Below are 22,288 nucleotides of genomic sequence, written 5' to 3' on the forward strand. Positions count from 1 at the left end.
CACTTCCTTGTCACATTACATCAGTGATACTCTGAGGATTACAGCTAAAATGCCCATGGTGCCCTTCCCTGCAGAATCCAGAGCTGCTGTTCCGTAATATAACAGCATAATGCCAACATTTTGTCTCCCATGGCCTTATGAGCCCCTCAAGCTTTCACTGCTGTAGTCCAAACTAATTACTTGAGTTAAACTGAAATTAGCTGACTTTATTTACTTGACTGGTGAATGAAAGTTGTGGAATGAGTGTTTTGTTTTTTTTGTTGTAGAATCCAAAAACCACGGGCAGATGATTCTGGGGAATACATGTGTGTTTACACATTTTACATGGCACCGAATGCAAATGCTACTATTGAAGTAAAAGGTAAGATTTCTCTGACATGTACATCTTTCTTACATGCATGACACAAATATCACTTTTTCCAAAAAATCTTACAGATATTGACAATATCTGACAGATATTGGCATTTTTTGGCATTAAAAAATGCCAATATCGATATTTTTATTTTCTCCATGATGCATCTAAATTGTGAAAAAGCCAGTTTTTAGCCTTTTTTTGATGGAGAGATAAAGGTGTCCTGCAAAAGTGAACCCCCTAAAGGCTGTGTGAGGAGGGTCTTTGTTGACAAAGAGGTTTTGAATTCATCCACTTCAGTGATGATGATGGGGTGCGAACCTGAGGCTGTTGTCACTCTTGGCTGTCACTGAGACAACAGTCGAGCAAGATGGACAGGCACTGCACATGCTTAATAAAGCCTGCAGACACAAAGCCCACCAGGAGGACTTCTCAAGAGCAGATATACACTCAAGATGATGATGATTTACGGATTGTACGTTACATTTATATTTCATTTAAAAAAATGATTGAAATAGAAAAGGTTAACTGGGACATAATAGCAAAAAAAAAACCTAACCAAAGACCTACTGTGTTAGTTTCATTCAAGCTGACAGCAAAGCCATCAACATGAATAAGGAATCTTTACTGAGAAAGGGCAAGTGAAACCCTGTTCAAGAGAAGCTTGGCTGTGTGTAGTGCTTAAGCCAATTTGCTGTGGCATGGCTGTGGAGCATACTGAGCATGCCCTGACTCTTATTCCACGGCTGTCTTAAAGCGCTGCCTGATTGCATAACATGGGTGATGACCGTGTGTGTTCTGCTTTCACTGGATTGTGAGATGATGGGACTCATCGCTATTCAAACTGAAGTATCCTAGCCGTCACTACACTGCAGGCCTGTGACTGTTGAGCTTGCTTTCTGTCCCCTGGAGAAAAAGTCAGCCTTTTAACTAAACTGATGATGCATGCCCTTTAAAAAAAAAGGGTCTACATGCCATGTCTAAAAAAAATATTGAAATAACAGAGTGTTTTGACGTTAAGAGTAGGTACCGTTGCTGGATCTAAACAAAGCATTTCTTCAGTTCTTAAATGCTCTTGTGATTTTCTAGAGGTGTTTGAGATCTTTTGTGACCCAGGTAGCAAGCCCACTGTTATGCTAGCCAGCTTTGCACTGCGCTTCTGGCAGCAGTTCACTGAGATCCCTCGCCTACAGTGTCCTTGGCACACTCATCCTTGCAGGACTCAGCTCAGAGGCAACAGATGGAGGGTTCTGTGATGTTGTAGGATTAAGGCTCTGAATCCGGTCCCAGCCATCTCTGTGGCAGCAGTGGAGTTTATTGTCTGTGATACTAAGCTTACCACAGATACATATTTAGTACCTCGTATTTCTTGAAATTTAGTAAATGTTGAGCATGTTTTTCTATGAAAATGTTTAAACGTGCATGCTCATAATTCCACATTTTCCGTAAGAAAACAGATGCTGATTTTTTAAGTATTTTAAACATTTTTCAACAAATTCTCACAATCAAAAGCCACCAAGATGGAAAACAGTGACACCACCTACCGAAGGATTTGATTAAGAGGCTCTTAAACATTTGATGTCATTATTTCTTTCTACTCTGACAGCTTTGACCTTGCTCATCCTCACACCTCCTTTTGACTCTCATCCACCACTTTACCTCTGTCTGGCTCACACAGATTAATAATCACAGCAATCATAGTCAGGGGTGTGAAATGGAGGTTTCTGCCCGTTTTGGCGCCACTCTGAGGGCTGTCTCTGTGCTGTCTGTCACTGACATAATACAGTCAGGATAAGGCATAAATGATTCTGGCCACTCCCCCTGCTCAGGGAGCACGTGTGCACCATAATTAGAGCGAGGTGATGTCACCAAAGAGCTCCGACCCCTCCTGCTCCATTATCCATGCGCAGCTGAAAAATGCTCACTCCAGGCCTCTCTCCCCTTATCCTGCTTAATTGCATGGAAGGAATTATTGTAATTTTGGGGATTAGTGAAAAAGCAGGAACAGTTATCTGACTGATGCTGTGCAGAGTCGGTCTGTGTCTCACCTTTGGGAAAGACCACGTTCTATTGACGGATCTGACTTGGCATTTGTTGCTGTGCTTTATGACATATGCCAAAATTTATTAAATTCCTAACCTTTGTGCTGTATTTCTGTTATCAGTATAGTCATTAATCAGGGACAATTCACACAGTTTTCTTTGGCTCAGAAGCTCTTTTGTGGAATTCACTATAGAAATATTTTGAATGGGAACATCTGGAAACACTCATATCATACCAATTCCCCTCTTCCCTGACCTCATTATGAATTGCATTGAAATGCTTTTATCTCTTCCACAGTGATATTCCCCATCACTGGGGTTTGGTAGTGTGTGTATATGTGCTCAAAGAATAACGGCACACCCAAAACTATACTTTTTATTAAGACTTGTACTCCTGGGCGAGCCTCTTTTCTACTGACTCAGTGAAGTTTTACAAAGAGAGTTTCTTTTTTGTATCTTTATGAAATGCTGAAAAGTCTTACTGGAATATTTTGTCGTTATTTTAAGTTTATCGGGTATCTGCTACTAAAAACTATTAGTATCTACTGAATAAACAAGACCTCTTTATATAACCAAGTCTTTGACTGCACACCTATGGCAAAGACTCATGGAAGCTGTAGTCTCTTATTTATTACTGCTATATTATAAAGTTCAGAGGTAGATACCTTATCTTAGGATAAAAGATCAATACCCCCAAATCATGTTTTAGCTTTTCTTTTCAAAAAGAAATAATAACAATAAAACAAACCTATGAGTAGGCTTTCTTGTGTGAAAGATGGCCCTAAAACGTAGAAAATATGGTACATTGCAAATTCCATACCCTCTGTGTGAATTACTGTGGAGTACATATGAAGTACAAGGTACAAGGTACAAGGTAGATTTACTGTAATTTTTCTTAAACTTGGTTTAAGAACAAATGATAAAGTAATACAGGACTTTAATTATCTAAAGGATACAATGTGATGCATATGAGTTTTGAAAATATATGACAGATGCCGACTAACTATGCTTCTTCTTGATTGCTGTAGCTTAAAGATATGAAATTTTTCAAAGGAAAATGAGCTGCTTCAGTGTATCTACCCCGCTATAGAGACTACTAATTACACTGCTCTCTCTTAGCCGTAGCCTAAACAGCCAATCATGCTTTCCTTATTCATGCCATCTGGTAGGAGTTAAAACATGCCTATGAATGTCTTACTTCTGCCAACTCAGCTATTGATCATTTTATTTATTTTTTTTACCTTTCTAGCAAAGCCTGATGTCACTGGCCACAAGAGAAGTGAAAATAAAAACGAGGGGGAAAATGCAATGCTTTACTGCAAGTCTGTCGGTTACCCACATCCCACTTGGACATGGCGTAAAATGGACGGAACATCCTACACGGTATGTGTGCACATTATATAAACTGTATAAACAGTATACTATACAATGATTACATAAATATAAACACTGAGGAACAGAGAGAGAGAAACATACAGACACAACAGAAAGCATGTTGCGTATCTATTCTAAATTAAGCATTTCTAACATTTTCAATTTAATCAACTTTTGAGAGATGGTCATTGTGTTCCAGGACATTGACAACTCCACTGGACGCTTCTTCATCACTAACAGAGAAAACTACACAGAGCTCAACATACTAAACCTGGATATAAATACCGACCCTGGAATATACCAATGCAATGCCTCTAATGTGATTGGAAACACTGCTCAGACCACTATACTACGGGTGCGCAGCCACCTTGCACCGCTTTGGCCTTTTCTGGGTGTGCTCGCAGAAATTATAATACTAGTAGTCATCATCGTTGTGTACGAGAAACGCAAGAGGCCAGACGACTTTGTTGATGGTAAGAAAACCTTTTCTGTTACTAGTAGGAGGCATTGATAAATAATAATATTTAAAAAGTAGAAAGTAGATATATTATTCAGATAATTATTGTTATTATTATTCATAATATTGTTATTATTGTTCACATAACAACATTGCAATTTTATGTTTTCGTTATGTTTTAGTTTGGAGTCTGATCTTTGCTATAAATGTATTGCAATATTTTAATGATACATTACCTATGTACTGTATGTACATACAGCCCTGAAACTGAGATTAAAACTAAGACTGCTAATTATGGTGGAACATTAAAGGTACAGAAATTACCCGTTTTCCCTCTTCCGAAAGGACAATAGCTATAAGATCAAATGTCATCAAAAGAGGATCATATCAGATCTTAAAGGGACAGGTCACCCCAAAAAATCAAAAATGTATATCGCTGAGTGTTGGAAATATCAGTTAAAGAGATGTCTGCCCTCTCTTGAATATAATGGGACTAGATAGCATTTGGCATGTGGTGCTCAAAGCACCCAAAAAATACATTTGAAAAACTCAACAGCAATGTCCGTTTGCAGAAATCATCACCCGGTTACTCATGATAATCCACAGACTTTGTTGTGAGCAGCCTCATAAAGGAACTCGCCAACCGCATCACGTCACAGAAGGAACTGTTGTCTTCACATGGACAAGAGACTTGTGCTCAGCAATAATGGCATTCTCATCAGCTAAGCTGTAACATTAGCTCGCTCAATGGTGCTAAGTTAGCTAGCAGAAAATGCACACTTCCTTCAGCTGGCAGCTGTAGTTAAGTAGACAGGAAATAGTCCATACATGAAACCGCTCACAATAAAGGCTTTGGATTCTCTTGAGTAACCGCGTTATGATTTCTAGAAAGAGATATTCTTGTTGAGCTTTTCAAATGTATTTTTTTGTCACTTTGAGCACCACAAGCTGAGTGCTATGTAGCTCCGTTATATTTAAAAGATGGAAGGTGCCTATATAGCTGATATCTCCCACACTTGGCACCTCACACCAAAACAATCTAGAAGTATTATCGGTAAGAAGAAAAAAAATTGTTTTATTTTGGGTAAACTGTTCCTTTTAAGTTACAGAAATATTTGCAGACCCAAGAACCACAAGGTCTCATTTGCTCTCAGAGGAGATCTGTAGTGGCCAGCTGACTATGAAAGGACTTGCCTCCTTGCCTAAACTGGTGTGGCAAATGGAGAAAGGAAAAACCTTTTCAAGAGTTGGCTACATGTGCGCTGTGCTAATGGCAATTGTAACAACACATTTAGTTCCATGTTGAAAGCAGAATAACAGTGTTCATTTATATCAGGTTATCAGCCTTCAGCTATAAATCATATCCATCCGACTATATAACTTAATTGGTTACTACTCTTTCCCCCTTTTTTCCAAATGGCAACATATTCTAAATGGGTGGTAAGTGAGAAATCCTGCATGGTTTCAGAGATTTTATTTCTTTCTGTCAATTTGTATGTTTTTATGAGCCTCCGGTCCATCCAAAACATTTTGATCTCTGATGAGATATTAACACAGTAAATTATGTTTATTTTTAGACCAGTTATGGTGAAATGAACACCTGTCTTCATTCATGTTCTTTTTCATTAGGACGTTTCCACAGATGATAGTCAAACATTGGATTAATTTGCCTAAACCTCCAAAGAGCCATAATATTTAGCCATAGTAAAAGCCCAATCAAGATTTTTTATAAATAAACATTCTGTTTCTCAACTGGTCCTCATTAAAAATGCACATATTAGCAATCGTAATATCGCAGTCCGACCTAACTATGTGAGTGACAGAACTGAAAAACAATTAAAGCCCAGACCTTGAGGTTTAGGAGTGACAGATATATTAATCCACTTTGTCAATATTAGCAAAAACATTGGCAACTGATGAACATTCCTTAAAATTCAGCTGTACTTTAACATATTCAAATCCAAACCAAATGGATGCCTCAATTCAGTTTAATACATATTTGGGTAACTGTAGCCCCTGCTTGATGAATATACCCTGCTCTATATTTATTATGTAAACTGGCATATAATCTTAAACAAAAATGTTAACACCTTCAAGTTAAATGTAATATTGTAATTTATAAAATATTAAAGTCTTTTTAGACAGAGTCACCCAAATAGTCTATCCAGCCTAACAATATTAGGACTGTAAACTACATAGCTACCTAACTGTTAAGAGTACAAAAAAAAAAAAAAATCAAGGGCAGTTTCTCTTGTGGCCAATTGAGGCTACAACTAAGCATCCGCAGTCTGGGTCTGAACATTATCCCAAAAATAAAAAATAAAACCACTAATGTAGACAAAACAAATGCAAAAGTAAACAGGAATGAAAAGGAAAAAAAACATAAATAATTAATTCTGAATCCATTTACTCACTCTTTGTTGATTTTGTCAACATACATAACCAATTAATGCATTTTTTCCAATTTATTTCAGTCTTAGTTTTGTCCAGTATTTCCTCCAAAAGATCAGCTTTTCCATTTAACAGTAGAAAAGGCCTATGCTGCAGGAGGTAGACAAAACCGCACGATAAGAATGTGACAAGATGAAAATGTCTCGAAAGCCCAAGGGCGTTTCCAGTCACCACAGGTTCTGTCTGACCTCTACTCGTGTGCTTTCTTTTCATTTCGGAATAAAACATGAAGCAAAATACAGAACCGCAACCACTAATATGAATCACTCCAACTGGGCAACAGTTATACTCGACACTCTAATACAGACTACACAAACAGAGCTTCAGGGTGCATCCTGCTTTTCATTTACTGACTGTGAGAGTCGTTGAAAATACAAACTGTAGTCCACACAAAATAAGATTTTCTCAGTCAAATGTATAAGGAATATTAAGTGGATAAACCTGTCTCGAAGTTTTCATCACAGGTGTTGCTGTTTCTCTACACTTTGTATATACACTTTACCCACAATCATTTAATAGGGAAATACTGTTATTATGTATGGATGCTTCATTAGCTACTTATTAACCGTTTGATTATAAACATAAGTAGCAAATACATTATGTAAACATTAACTGACATTTTCAAATATTTATTCAAGTTTAACTAAATACTGTTGATATCAGTTCATAATAACAACCAGAATACATTTCTAAAATTTGAGATATGTTATTAGCTACTAAGCATTATTTATTGTAGCATTTATTTCTTTACCAACACTACAGTGTTGAACTGCATTTTTAATCATCTGTTATCTTTATTCAATTTACATCACTCAATCATATAATATTATTTGGTTATGACCTGTTAAATTAATGAATTACTTGAGCATTAAAAAAAACAAAAAACAATCCTTGCTTAAAATACATACACACACACACTCACGGACATACACAAACCACACAGCTAAAGTGAGCTCCCTGCATGGCCTCTAGTTTGGTTTCATCTACCGGAAAAATGAAGCGATTAAGGTGGATTATATTTGCCATGTTTATGCCATTCAAATCAGGAATGAGGACTCCCTGCTCACGATGCACAGCCTCTCTAAAATCTCCTTTTAGCTTCCCGTATTCCCGGAGGTTTTGGCCCCTGTCTGTGTGCATTATGAATTCTGGTCTCTTGATGGCTTAGCTGTGTTTGAACACTTTTATACTCCAGAGCCAAGGGCTCTGAGGCAGAGGCTGACATTTCTATCCTGTGTTTCAAAACCAGTTGCTAAAATTGCAGATTTTGCTGTGTGATGATTCGCTAAGTAACAGATCATTTTATTTAATAAGGCAAATTTTAAGCTAAAAGCTTGTGCCCACACGCAGCATCTTTTGAAGATGAAGTATAACTGATGCAATCAGAACTGATGCACTGAAATGGTTATTATCAATGTTCAACCATCACTCTCACGCAGCAACAATCTGTTATTTGTTATGTGCTTGCAAGGTCATTATAGTAAACATAGCTTTTGTGGTGTTTACATATGAGGTGTGAAAACAGTGGGATATGCTGACAGATGTTCCTCCTCGAAGTGATCACAGAGCCATGTTTTTTGTTTAACATTTTAACTGCCATAATCTGGTCCACATTAATGCCATGGAATGCTGCTAATGCTGCTTATCTCCAACTTATAACTGCATGGAAAATACCTCACCTTGACTGGTTACTTACCTGTTGACACATTTTCATCTGTATGCCAAACACCAACCACCATGTCAACCCCAAGGCTGCGGGTTTTGAACTAACTTGTCACTCAATGCAACAATGTTCACTATTACTCACCAGTTTCTGCAAGTGCCTTTTACATCATAATGTATGTTATTCATTGCACTGTTGTTATGGTGAGAGAGTGTGACAATTTTATATCTTGGCACCACTGAGAAAATTATTATGCAAAAAGAGCACATTTTTATTAACTTGATGTAGATAATCTGAATGGAATTATCACAGAATAGGAGAGATATTAACCACTGCGTGTTGCAGGGAATTGATGCTGCAAGAAAGCTTTGAAGGGATTCGTGTTTTCATGCCAAGTCAGTCACAATGTCACACTCATGTACCAGGCTCTTTAAAAATCACTATGAAATTGCTTGGTGTAATTAAAAGATGGCTTTAAGTGAGCCATCTGTAACCCTCCTACACATATGCTCAGGCTGAAATGAACACAAACCCCATGAGATTGAGATAGCATGTGAGGTTAAGTTTAGAGCGCTTGTCATTAAAGATGTGGTTATTCAAAAAACCATGACAATTTTTTTTTTCACATTTTAGCCCTTCTGCTAGTATGCCACAGCCTTTAGCAGCTATTAGTCCCCCGAAAACATTATTTTAATGCAAGAAGCAGCTAAATTCTGTGTATGTTTAGCGTACTCATTCTGACTCTGTTTATCAAACACAAGGCTTGTGCATACAAAGCTGTTCAGCAGCTGACTCCCATGTTTGTGATGTCAGCGCTTCCCACTAGTGCACGACTCTGCCACACCAGTCTTCAAGTATTCAAAGCAATCTGTGCTTTCAGCTGCATCATCCCACAATATTTATGTTCACTTAATGATTTGATAACTTATCTCTAGCAGATGCCAGGTTTCTGAACGTCAATTTTCACAGCAAAAAGGCAAATTGTGAAAAATGTCAGCAAAGAAAAGCACATATTATTTGCAGTAAATGTGCTGAAACATACAACACTCATATTTTGCTTTTATGTTTATCTCAAAATTGACTTGTGTTTTCACCTTTTTCCCCCGTTTTCTTCTCGTGTCAAAGATGATGAACCAGTTGGACCGATGTAAGTAAATAAATAATTTTAAGGCAAAACATATAATTCATACAGAAATACTGGGCACTGTGATTTGAATTGCTATCACCTGTAGGTCATTAAATCCAAGCTTCTTTTTTTCCCAGGAAAACAAATTCAACAAACAACCACAAGGACAAAAACATTCGTCAGAGGAATACAAAATAAGCAATTTACTCAAGTAAGACACTGCTGTAGGGGATGGGGGCTAAATATAGAACTCACTGTGAGGATTATCCATAGTCACGCCTTCTCTTGATTTTCTCTTCACAGATGAGATGGCTAAACTGCATTTTTTGACTACATGAAGGTATCAGAGGTGGATAGAGCTCCAGGCAGTTTTGAAAAAAGCATATCTTGTCTCATTTTATGAGAAACAATATCAGCATAACACTGGCAACAAAAAGAACATAATGGCTGTCTTAAGCATGCCTTATTCAGTCTTACGTGGAGATTTCAGGATGACGAATAATGACTAAAACCACCACAAAGGTGTACACATTTTTAATGTGCTGTTGATGTCTCCTTTATTAATTTTATCATATCCTCAGATGAGGTGATCCCTTTTGTATTACATATCATGTACAATGCATGCAAGGTAATTACGCAATAGGATACTCAGAATAGACATTTTCTGTTGTTATCCCTCGTGTGGCATTTTTTGCATCTTAAATGACCTATGTTTTTTATGGAGTCATCCTATAATGTATATATATATATACATGTATATGTATATACAAATATATATACATATATATATACAGTATATAGTTAGTTTTATTCTTGAAAATTTGTACAGCATATCATGGTCATTTAACTATGTTTGATTTTGTGACAATGCGTCCACTTTTATCAAAACTTTTATTGTGAAGCAAGGGCTTCAATGACTGGCAGTATTTAAATTGAATTGAGAGTGATTATAGAAAATGACTACTGTGTGTTTAACTATCTAAACAAAAATGATAAGTGTATTATTTTTTTTTTCTTTCCAGAGTAACTTAGATGTCTTGTATATGTTGAAGTATGAGTGTTCAAATGATAGGAAATCTGTAAAAAAAAATATTTTTTTTATATTTCCCAATTTCATTGATCAATTTTAATTTTTTTATTTTTTCTTTCTCTCTAACTGTATAGCATGGCTATAATCCTATGCAATATGTATTCTTAAATAGATATATGGAGGGCAGTTTGTTTTACTCAGTGAAGCTTTAATATTGTGGGATCACTTGGAAGCTGGCATAGCAAAATTCACTGCTGTAGCTGCATGACTCCTCTTTCAATACAATGTATCCATGTGTGTCGCGGTGGAAACGGGCCTGCATTAAGGTGGAAACTGAGGGACCAGAGTATATAGCCACGATCAAACATATGAGTGAGACCAATATTTTTTTTCTGAATAAAAAACTAAAAAATGAATCCAGATTTTTATTTTTTATTTTATTTTGCAAGTTCTTCCTTTAACCACCAAAATCCAATGCCATTCAGAGCATGTTCTTTGGGCCACATACCATAAAAACTAATGTGTAACATTTCAAACAACTTTGGCAGCACAGTAAGAAACACTCAACCACCACCACAAGGCACCGCCTACGCAAACCGTATACGAAAAAACACGTTGCACTAACTTAACCTTTCTGCCTTCAGCTATTGTTGAGATTCTTCACTCTGCAAGCAGTTTCCTCAGCTCCCCCTCCATCTTCTCCACAAACGCAGGAAAGCTGGGATCCAGCAGACAAACATGCAGGATGGGCTCCAAGTCCCCTTGTGCCAAAGAACCATGGCAATATACTTGAGGCAGAGTCACAGCTGTCTCTCCTAAGAAGTGCTGAGGAAGGTCCAACAAATACTTAAGTGAAATTAAAAAGAAGAACAAATAATTGAGAAGTTTATGTTGACGTTTAATATGTAAAGAGGTAAATTAACTGAGCACCCTGCGCCTCATGAAAATCGAAGAAAACATAGTGGTCCTTAGTTAAATTTATCACAGATTTACAAAGAACATGTTGCATCGTGGATGTTCAATGCTGTTAGGTGTTAGCGTTTACTTTAAAGTTAACAATCACTACCTGGGTAAGGTGCCTGATGGACAATGATCCTTGGACAACCTCAGACTCAACTCCATCAGCCTTCCCCTGCCAAGTCTGCTGACACACACAAAAGAAAAAAAAAAGATTTGACCAACACAGCATGACTCCACAGGGTTAAGAGGCCAATCAATGGCTTCATTACTAATTGAAACATATCCACCCCTGAAAGCCCTTTCATCTTCACTGTGAACTCCTTCAGTGTGTGTGTTCACTAAAGGTCACATGGCAGAGTCCGTCCCTTTCACTGACCTTCATGTTAAAGCCAGATGGCTGGCTCCAAGTTTTACTCGCAGTCCAATAACTAATTAACCATGTGCTCCAAGTGTTTTAAAGTTTGAGAGGTAAACAAAAGGACAAAACTGAGCAGAATTGTGTGACAGGACGCCAACAATCTCATTCCTGTCGTATGTCGTGTGTAAACCTCAACTGGTTAAATGCTTTCATGGCATGTTATACTGTTGTTGGTTTTAAGCTCTGGGATAAAATGTTTGTTTTCGTAATCAACAATTTGACTGTTTAAGGCAATATTAAGAACTTATTTCTCTAGTGGCTTAGAGAAAAGGCCACTTTGATGCTTGTATTTATAAATTAATTATATTATTGTTCTACATATCTGTCTGTGCGTGTGTGTGTGTGTTTGGGGTGGGACATACTGTATTCTGCACACCGTATATTGTATTGTGATTGGCTACTGATTCATGTACAGTATATTCTCTATTTTAGTCCACCTACTGTAGCTGCAGTCCCATCTCTAAGGACAAGACAGTATTGTAAATAGCACCATCTAGTGAGGATAACATGGCCATTGTTGAAGAGGCCGACCGCAGCACTGTAGCACATTACTGTTGACAAAGCAATCAGTAGAGACTATAAAACTTCAATTACAGCACATTCAATTACACTGATACTTCCTCAAATTTATAAAATACTGTACAATACATGGTGTCATAGGAGATTAGTGTCTGATTTCAACCAAACAAAGGCTATACCAGGAATATAAAAGCAGTAGCTCTTTGATACTGTGCAGCCAAAAGTCAAACTTTTAGCTTCAAATGGCCTTTTGCAGTATGTCATAGACCCGTTATGATATGATTTCTATGGGCCACATATTTGCAAAAAATGTACAAATGTCTGATCTGGACGTTAGTGCTGGTTACAATAAAGACATTATACTGACTAAAGTGTAATTTGGGCAACCTGTGTCACTGGTGCGGAGACCTCAGCAGGGGACTGATTAGGGGGCAATGGGGCGTCATCCTGAGTGGTGACAGGAATGTGCTCCATCAGTTTTTCCACAGCACTTGAACACTCCTTTATTGCCTCTGCCTGGCTACTTCCATCAAACTGCATCCTCATCATGCGGCTTTCTCCCTGCAGAAATCCACAAATATGTTCAATTTGTATTTAAACTGTGACAGTGCACACCTTCTGTGGTTTGCATTTAGCTTTTGTGAAATTGGCATCTCAGTAAGTGTTAAAAGTGGGTTTACAAGGAGACTTCAAAATGTAATGTTCAGGCAACTCATTTCTGATCATTGGATTTTACAAATTATTTGTGTAATAATTTAAGTACAAAGAGGCTGTTTTTCACAGCACCTGATCAAATAATATAAAGATAACCAAGTCCAAACCTTTTAGTTTTCCCTTTCAACAAATGTAATGATCTTGATCTTGCAAGTAAATTAAGGCACTGAAACAGACCTTGAGCAAATACTACTCAGTGTGGGATTGCAATCCATCTTATGACTCACCTTCATAGTAAATCGAAACATCAGGTTATCAGATTTTTGTTGTACTTTGAGAGAATCAGATCCACAGTGCAAAGGGATTGTGTCCTGAGAAAAGAAAAGTGAATTAACATTTTCAGCAGCCAGCTTTATCAATAGACTACTTTAACTAGTGGATAAAATATAAAAAATACATTTTGGGTTTTTTTTAACACTGTAAAATTCTCTTCTTTTGTATAACTCAAAGTAAAAGCAGCTTGATTTTCACATCTCATTCACTCATTAAAATTACAGGATGAGGTTAATTGACAAAATAAAGCTTTGTAGTTTTATCAGTTTTACTGGGGAAAAATAGTTACCTGAAACTGTCTGCAGGGGTCTCTATTTACTCAATAACCTCCGAGCTTAAGCTTTGAGGCCTTGGATGTGCTTTTTCACACAAGGAATCAAACAAGCATATGTATACAAAAGCCCACTGCTGTAATCAGCATTTGTGAAATGTGCTTTACTGATATATTTGTTCTGACCTAAAAATATAAAAAAAGTGGGTATAGCAACATGGTTTCCTTGAAACAATGGCACTGCACCATAGGGGGAGTGCTCTACTATACCACAGCAAATGTATTTAATACCTAATGTTAACAATCCACATTTTTTGAAACTGAAAGCAATATCATGCTTAGTAATTAGTTATAGTAAGCTAACTCAAGCACAAATAAATGCATTGCTTAAAAAAAAAAACCATCATTGTGGAAATATTTGGACAGACTTTTTTTGCGGGGGATATGCTTGTTTTCTTTGGGATATTCAAATGCTATTTTACATACCAATTAGGGAACACACATTATTGGATTTGAATTTTCATTAAAATGCAAAACTTATGAGACCAACTGTACATCTGGCTGTGAATGAAAGGAAAAATTGGAATAATTGTCTGTGGAAATCTTACTAATGTAGATGTTTCCATCGAAGGCACAAAATGGTTTGATGACTATGGAAATTATGTGAATCACGATTAAAAGCCTTCACAGTCACCTGCTCCCAACCCAGCTGATGACCCATGGGAGATTTTAGAGCAGCATATGAGACAGTGCCCTCGACCATCACCACCAAAATATGAAAGGACGGAATTCGTTTTGGAAGAATGGCTTTTAATACCACCAGTTGTGTTCCAAAAATGATGCCGAGGAGTGCTGGATCTGCTCTGGTGGCTCATAGTGGTCAGAAGATTTACAAGGGCACTTCATGTTGGTTTTTCCTTCACATTGCCACCATGTGTTGCATGCTCAGAAAGAATGAATGCCATATACAGAACTGTGCAAAAATCGTTGGCCACCTATTTATTTTAGAAAACTTGTAATGAGGACATAATATATACATTTATTGCTTAGTCTCTTTATGAAGATACAAAGAATATAGAGAACATGTACAATGTTTTAAACCAGCAAAAAAGTCAAAACAAAATGGCTTCTTCTGACTGAAGACAATATTTAGTGTGAAACATGGAATCATACAACCATAACAAAAGGTAGCTCAAACAATCAATATGTAGCTTTGGACATGCCTTGAATGCTACCTGGTGTAAACACACCAGAGGTTGAGTATTATAAATATCATATTGCCTGCCTAAGAGAGGTCGAGACATGCTGAGTGGAAATGGTGGTCACAGTAAATATTTGCAACTTAAGCCTGATGAGGCTGTTTTACTCTGAAATATTTGCATTTTTAGTACTGTATATTGGTTTTATTTGATTTAAGAGACTACTGAGTGTAAATAAATATGTATGGTCATTATAACTTTGCACAGTACTGTACATATGCATTTTAATTTGTTAGACGATGCCTGTGAAATCAGGAGCACCTGTATTTTAGCACTAGAGCTCCTTAAGAATTGGATCTTAAATCCCATTGATTCTCTCCAATAAAGCAAATTTCAGTTGCACTCCGAGACAATTCCAGAGACTCTTTCAGAACTTATCCTGTAGCCTGGGTAGGCCTGAGCTCTCTGTACTGAAGGTTCCAAAGCTTTCGCTGCACCAATCTTTTATAGACCAGTCTATCATCCTCAGTGAAAGCTCTCTGCAGTCTGACCTGTATCTGTCTAGCTAGGCACCCTGGTGCAGCAAGATAGCTGTGTCACCTGCCAGAGCTCCATTAATGAGACATTAAGTAGGCCCTCAAATTTCTGTTTTCCGTGGGGCAGAGTTAACTTTGTATGTCTAATGACCACAACACATTTTGTAAGCCCCAGATTCATATTCTACTTTTACAGTATGATTTACTAACCCAGACTTTGGTTTAACACCCCTATAGATAAGGGATACCTAATGAAAAAGTTAGCCTAACCCACAGTATTTACCATTATTTATGGTGGTCATTTCTCACGCTGACTGTCTACAGTATTTGCAGTAATAATATGTGCATTTTAAAATGACACAGCAAATGTCAGGTCTATGTTTTATGAGGCATATAAAATAGACAATGAATTAAAGCATGTAAATACACACCCAACCTGACTACCACATGAAATATTTATAGCAAATCTGAACTAAGCCTCATGTGAGTTTTAGCTGTGTGCAAGTCTGAACCTGATACATTTCCAAATAATATTCTTTAACTGATACTAAACCTATCCAAAAAGTAGTGAGGGACATTTGGTGTGACCAACAAAGTCTATCTGGTCAGTGCCATTAGATTAAAGCAGAAATATCAAGCTCTTCAGCATAACTTCCCATGGGATCTGGAAAGCACATTTCTGGTAAAGATTTACAGTACATGCCAGAAAATCTGCTGAGAGAATGCTGCAGTTTTTCTTTAACCATTTTGTGAAAGGTGGAATTGAAAAATTATACTACTACGGCTTCACTGTCTTCACAAAAACATAGAGCTTGTGCCTTGGTAAAAAACAAAGCATTAAAATAAACACAAAAACTACAATGCGATGTGTAAATAGTACATGTCCACTCTTTAAAGAGAATTAGAATAGCAGAGAAGTCTCATCACATCCAGGAATGTCATTTTGGAGCAGCATTACTTATAGTTAATAGAATTAGTATTCAGTGTTCCCTCCGTATGAGGGAGGACAACCTGAAGTAACAACTGTGACATACTACAAATTGCCAGTGTCAGAGCATGACAATTGCAACTGCAGCCTTAAATGATTTTAAGCAATTTCCCTATGGCCACAATGTATTTTTTTGAATTACAGCGCTCTGGGTACAGGAACACTGCAACACCTATGCAACATTGTGCACTGAAACCTGCCACAGAGTCAAAATGTGAAGCTCTTACGAGCCAGAAGTCTGTATGTGGACATCAAAATGAATTGATATACACCCCAGAGCTGCGACACCAGTTTTAAAAGGATTTTTTTGTTTTCACAAGACTGAAATCTATCTTGATGGAGGTGGAGAACATTTGAATAACCTTTGCTCATGATATTTTGAACCACAAGCTTTTAAATAGATAATCTTTCTGAATACATTTTATATTGGGACCAAAAATAGAGGCATTTTTGCATACTTATTTTTTTCCATACTGATATAATTAGCTAAAGAACTAGCCCTCTCACTGTGGTAATAGGGTGCTCCCCTGGTGCAGTTTTTGTAGTGTTGTTGAATGCAGCCTCAGACCTGACTCCTCCCTTAACCACCTCCCCTAATCAGGCCTCATTATATAATGTCCTTGTTGACTAAGTTTATTCTTTTGGCTCCTGTCTCTTTTAGCTCCTGCTGCAACAGGTATGTGGTTAAACAAACAGTCAGGTCTTGAACACTGCGCACTTAGTTGCCTTTTGTTTGAAACAGCTCTGATCTTATCTATTGCTGTGGATGATTCCTGTGGTAACCCTGTTGTCCTGCCTACCTCAGTGATTCTGTGTCAACGTCTCATACCAGAGGTTGTGGGAAAAGTCCTAAAAAACATTCTGATGCATAGTTAGTCCTGTTCATTTTGGTTAGGTTAGGTTAACCTGCTACTGTTTTGTCCCTGTGTAATCCCGCAACACTGTTTTGCCCTTTATTTGGATTTTGACTTTTGGTTAGCCTCATAGTTTGTGGTACTTTTTTTGCCGTTATCATTAATGCAACTGGGTTGTTTATTTCTTTAATTATTTTGTATTTTTCTTTCAGTAAAGCAGAGTGCCATCTTGTTGGGAGGCTGAGCTCTCTTCACTAGAGCACCGGGACACAACTGTAGATTGCACCATTTTTGCTGTGAGGATTGCTGTGTAGCAGCTGGGGTGGGTAGGTGGCAGCATCCCAGTGCACTATTAAGTTAGTCTGTCTCTCCACAATTGCCCTCATCTCACTCTGTTTTGTTTAGTTTAGCCTACGTTGGACTGCATTTTAGTCAATATGTGATTTTACATTTTTCTATTCAGGCCTTTTTAGATAATTGTAATAAAGCACTATTTCAATTCCCCTTATTGGTATTTCTTTAGGCTATTTTTTCCCCTTTTCTCCCCAGCAGCTTTAGTCCCTTCCCATGTGCTTGTTTTTATTAAGTCAATAAAACATTTGGTTTATTTATCAATGTTTGTCCTATTTTCAACACAATTTATGGTTACTGACAAAGTATTTCCTGAGGTTTAATTCCCCAGGTGGCATTGTTGATCCTCTTCATTCTTCCCCCTTATTGCCCTCTCCACATCACCATCAACTAGGACACTCACAAGGCTGGATCTAAACAGTGTGTCAGAACCTGGAAAATTATGCTTACCTTCATATGTTGTGTGCATATCATGAGGGACAATGCATGGAAAACAAAACAGAACACAAACGGTGAGTTTCGCTACAGTCATCTTACCAAGCTTTCCTGTCCTTGCATTACCAGCAAGTATCCAGATTCCACAATTGTGAGGAAAATTTCAGGTTTGTTGCCCTTTGCCTCAAATACCTGAGGAAGAGAAGATAATATTAGGTAGTTCAGTTATGGTGAGTAATTAGTCCTTGATGAACTCATGGATCTATCTAATCTAAATCTATATCTAATATCGATCTAATTGTAGAAGGTATGTGGTTAAAAGGATGTGGATTTTCTTTCTAATTGAGGTAACTGAGACAGCACATAAGCATTTATACAAAAAGTTCTAACTGTTCTATTAGATAATGAGTGTCTAGAATAATTATTATAAATTCAGTCAAACCTCTAAACATTTGTAAATTTTCTTGAATTGTATTGCTTCCTAAAATGTTGTGGCATCATATGGCTGGAGTGTAAATGCAACCAAAGTTATTTTGAAGAAATACTTTGAAATGTACAACTTTTATTGCAGCTCTATTTTCAGATGTTATACACTACACTGTATAATGTGGATAGGTTAGGTTTTAGCTTCACAGCCATCCATCCTTGTTTTCACACTAAACAGCTCCAGCTTGCCCTCTAGAGTCAGATGCAGTTAATGAAAGACAAAACCAAAAAATTTGTGCAGCACAACAGCATCCCCGGAATTCTGTATTCCCAGCTCACTGCTGAAAACCTAACACATGTAGATGGCAAGTTGAAGATCAATAATATGAGGGGAAAAAACTGTTAGAACAATTAAAACTGGGACATCTGATGTGACTGTCATTGGCAGACAATACAGACTTCCACAAGTCTGTAGAATTTTTTTTTATAACTATGTAACTGAAAACTTCGGCTAGTCACATTGAGTGTTTTCACACCTTACCTGTTTAACTTGGTTAAAATTAACTTGGGTGTACTTGCTTGGTTGAAACAGTGATTTGGACTCGGGTGCAGTTTGTTGGTGATGTTAAAGCCAGTAACCACTGGGTTTTATGATGGAAGATGTGATTTTAGCATGATTTCAAAAGGCCAACTACTGATAGACTGACCAAGGGCCATGTAGCTATATACCAGAAACCTATATTTACAAATCATCTGGTAACCATGGTAACACAAACACGTCATTATGGTTATTTCACTGATTAATAGGTCAAAAGCTGTTAAATCTGCTGTGCTTGTATGCAACTCCATGTACTTGTCAGTTCATTAAGTCCATTAAAAAGTGACTGTAACCTCACAGTAATAAGCCTTGAATCATTAATGAAAAAGACCTTTGCGCCCCGTGTCTACCCCTTTAGTCATTCATAACATGCGGTTGATTTGAAGTCTAGTACTAATGCATATAATCAGCTATTTCTTTGTGGGCTCTTTATGATGCCAAACAACATAAGCATGCATTTCAGAAGCTGCATAACTTTATTGGAATTTGATTTCCCTATATCCCCATGTGGGTCGTAATGATACAGGATGACAATTGCTAAAACTGTTAAACTTGTTGGTGTGTATAACTTCATGTTAGCTCTTTTTGATCTGTAAGATTTCAGTGTGAACAGGAACCAAAATAAGTGTGAAAGCATCCTGAGACTATGGTCATATATTTAGGACAAATTTGTTTATTGTGACATTTTATTTATCTGTTCATCTAAAAATAGGTTAGCATAAACACTTTTATCTATAGTGATATGAAATAAGTGAGTTTTACTTGAAATGTAAAATTTTGTGTTTTATGTTTATTCATTTAGCACTACAACAGGCCTTTTCATCAGACATTTTGACATGTGGCAGGAAAAGCATTTGTAAATTATAAAATTTATAATGATGTAGAATTTCATTTAATTGGTTTGGAGTTTCAGCATTTTGCCTATACTGTTACTGTTTCACTGTCACTTCTTACCAGGACACATGAATATAACAGTGCCATTGTTAATATTATTAGTAACACACTTGCTTTTTCTACTTTGTCAAACTTTGTTGTGTAAAAGCTGTCACTGATACTATCCCTTTTACAGTATTTTGATTACAAAAGATATTGCGCTAATGACATTACAGCTACTGCTGTATTTACAATCCATTTCTGGAGATGTGTTTTTGTGTCTTGAAATGCATGAGTTTTTTTGTTTTCGTATCAACCGCCATGTGAGTACCAAAACTGAATTTAAAACAGGGCTGGGAGTCACTGCAGAAGTGCTTCAAACAAAGGTCTTATCAGTCAACATGAATTCTCTCCAACAAAAAGTGGAAATGCTTTAAATCCTTTTTTTCACAACTTCCCAGATGACAGCTGTATGCAGTGCAAGCTGCTGTTCTCATTTTCATTTTATTTAACCCAGTAACTTAAAGTATTAACTGTTGCTTAAGCTAAATAAACATTCAGGTCAATAATTTGAGCTGGGGGAGATTGTTCTTATTCAAACTTTAACTTTAAAAAAAAGCTACACATCCAAATGGCAACATCCTTAAACTTACCTTTGCTCACTTAACATCTGTAATGAACTAGAGATCATTTGGGGTAGCAAACCCAGTGTATAATAATTAGAGGCTTCTTTTACATTGAATTAGCCTGACTCTGGTTGAACAAGGAATGTATTTATTTCTATTTATAGTATTTATTTCTAAATAAACTTTAGTGGGCTTTACCATGATGTCATTCACATCCTGCTTTGGGAACTACAAATCAATAAAATATAAAATGCATCATTATATATAGTTAGTTATATCATTACATATAGTTAGTTAAATGTTGTGACGTTATGATGAAATTACAAAACAACAACAAACAACAAACATAGCTCTGTGTCTGTGTAATCGACGTATTTAACACATGTTAGCCGTATTCCATTTAGGGTAAGTTCCGGTATTGTGCATGCTGGCTCACTGGGCTAGCTTACTGGCACACTAAATGGAACAGAGCCACCGCCAGTGTTATCAGTATCACCTGTGGATTTCCGACTATGACAAGTCAAAGTGCTGTGGAAAAGCTCCATGAGGGGCCACATGAGAGGCTCACCAACTGGGGCGTGTGTCCTAGCAAGAGGAAGGTTCAAAGTAAAGGTAAAACTCTATTTAGTTAACAATAATATGAGGCAAATTTGAATTCATAAGTGTGAACAAAGTAACTTTTAATCAGTAAATACCCAGAAACTGACAATATACGGTCACCTGGGACTAGGGGAAGCTAGTGTCAGTCCTGTGTGTCAGACTCTTCAGCAAGACGCTAACATTAGCTCCGGTAAATTGGCTAATCTTAGCTAGCTAACGCTAACATACCGCAGTTCAATAGCTTTTCGTTAAGTGTCAGTTACCTTCCAGGGCGTTTTCCCTGCAGAGCCTGGAAACAAACGTCCATAGCGTTTTAACCTCCATGCCCGACTTGTGGTCATTTCCAGTATACAACTTCTTTGACGATATTTTTCGGGCTAATGCAACACCTAACCTTACTAACAACACCTAACACTTAACAATTAGCATGAGTAGGTGAGGGTGGCTGCACGCGGCGTGAGCGCACGCCTGTGTGACGTTTGAAAAAAAAAAATCCAGCAATAGATTGTAGGACAAACAGACTTGGAGATATACTGCATAACTGTGCTGTTTAGTTAAATTTACAGGGCTAAAGATAAAAGATGAAAACACAGTTGACATGAAGGTAGTCTATAGAATAGTTCAAGGACTGCTGGAATACATGCTGTATTTATAATACAGTATGAAGCCCTGTTCTTTTGTTTTTACACAGAAATATTTGTTAAAATACACATACATGCACATTATGAATATACTTTTGTACAGTGTTTACAACATATATTAAGCTTTTCACAGAATACTCAAGGTTTTACCCTTAGAGATCTGTTATTATGATACAAGTAACAAATATTTGATCTATGTCGTTTTTTTCTGAGGAAAGTCTTTATCCATAAGAAAAACATTTTTGGCTCATGACCCTCTTTCCATCTTTTCTTGGTTGGTTTCGCATCAGCACTTCCCCCTCTTGTGCTTTAAAGTAACAACAACAACAACAACAACAACAAAAAGCAGCAGAATTTTAGACTTTTACCAAAGCTTATTTGGTGAAACCCATTGAAATGATATAAATATAAATTATTTTTGTTTGCTTGCTTTTGTTTCTTTTTTTATTTTAACTGTTTTATTTTTGTGTAGAATGTCAATTATCTGTGCTTTCATGTATGTTTGTGTTCT

At 37.0% G+C, this 22,288-nt stretch overlaps 3 protein-coding genes across 5 annotated transcripts in view; 2 read left to right on the top strand and 1 right to left on the bottom strand.

The window, feature by feature from the left end:
* Nucleotides 1-12,192, top strand: part of nptnb (neuroplastin b) — a 32,409-nt gene extending 20,217 nt beyond the window's left edge. For both annotated transcript variants that reach the window (XM_088080094.1, XM_042515752.2), the window contains 6 exons: nucleotides 267-361; nucleotides 3,644-3,777; nucleotides 3,968-4,241; nucleotides 9,465-9,486; nucleotides 9,603-9,676; nucleotides 9,769-12,192. In XM_088080094.1, the coding sequence (XP_087936220.1) occupies nucleotides 267-361; nucleotides 3,644-3,777; nucleotides 3,968-4,241; nucleotides 9,465-9,486; nucleotides 9,603-9,663 (586 nt within the window). In that variant the 3' untranslated portion in view covers nucleotides 9,664-9,676; nucleotides 9,769-12,192. The remainder of the gene's footprint in view (nucleotides 1-266; nucleotides 362-3,643; nucleotides 3,778-3,967; nucleotides 4,242-9,464; nucleotides 9,487-9,602; nucleotides 9,677-9,768) is intronic.
* On the bottom strand, nucleotides 11,156-21,567 carry rec114 (REC114 meiotic recombination protein). The gene is made up of 6 exons (XM_088080104.1): nucleotides 21,400-21,567; nucleotides 18,116-18,205; nucleotides 13,334-13,417; nucleotides 12,780-12,953; nucleotides 11,562-11,636; nucleotides 11,156-11,320 (listed from the first exon to the last, which is right to left on the bottom strand). Exons 1-6 carry the CDS (start codon nucleotides 21,475-21,477, stop codon nucleotides 11,156-11,158), a joined length of 666 nt encoding a protein of 221 aa, XP_087936230.1. The 5' UTR covers nucleotides 21,478-21,567.
* hcn4 (hyperpolarization activated cyclic nucleotide-gated potassium channel 4) overlaps nucleotides 21,030-22,288 on the top strand; it is a 90,572-nt gene continuing 89,313 nt past the window's right edge. The window contains exon 1 of one of the 2 annotated variants that reach the window (XM_088080075.1): nucleotides 21,030-21,148. The gene's annotated coding sequence lies outside the window, so the exon portion shown is untranslated. The remainder of the gene's footprint in view (nucleotides 21,149-22,288) is intronic. The other variant, XM_088080081.1, reaches the window with a different exon arrangement.

This window comes from Plectropomus leopardus, chromosome 1 (genome assembly GCF_026936395.1).
Source record: "Plectropomus leopardus strain MGB_pleo_1.0 chromosome 1, ASM2693639v1, whole genome shotgun sequence".
Lineage (NCBI taxonomy): Eukaryota > Metazoa > Chordata > Actinopteri > Perciformes > Serranidae > Plectropomus > Plectropomus leopardus.

Coding starts and splice junctions, on each gene's coding strand:
- rec114 (XM_088080104.1), bottom strand. CDS start 21,477: ATGACCACAAGTCGGGCATGGAGGTTAAAACGCTATGGACGTTTGTTT. Junction 13,418..18,115: donor TGCAAGGACAGGAAAGCTTG/GTAAGATGACTG, acceptor TTCTTTTCTCAG/GACACAATCCCTTTGCACTG. Junction 12,954..13,333: donor TGTTTCGATTTACTATGAAG/GTGAGTCATAAG, acceptor GGATTTCTGCAG/GGAGAAAGCCGCATGATGAG.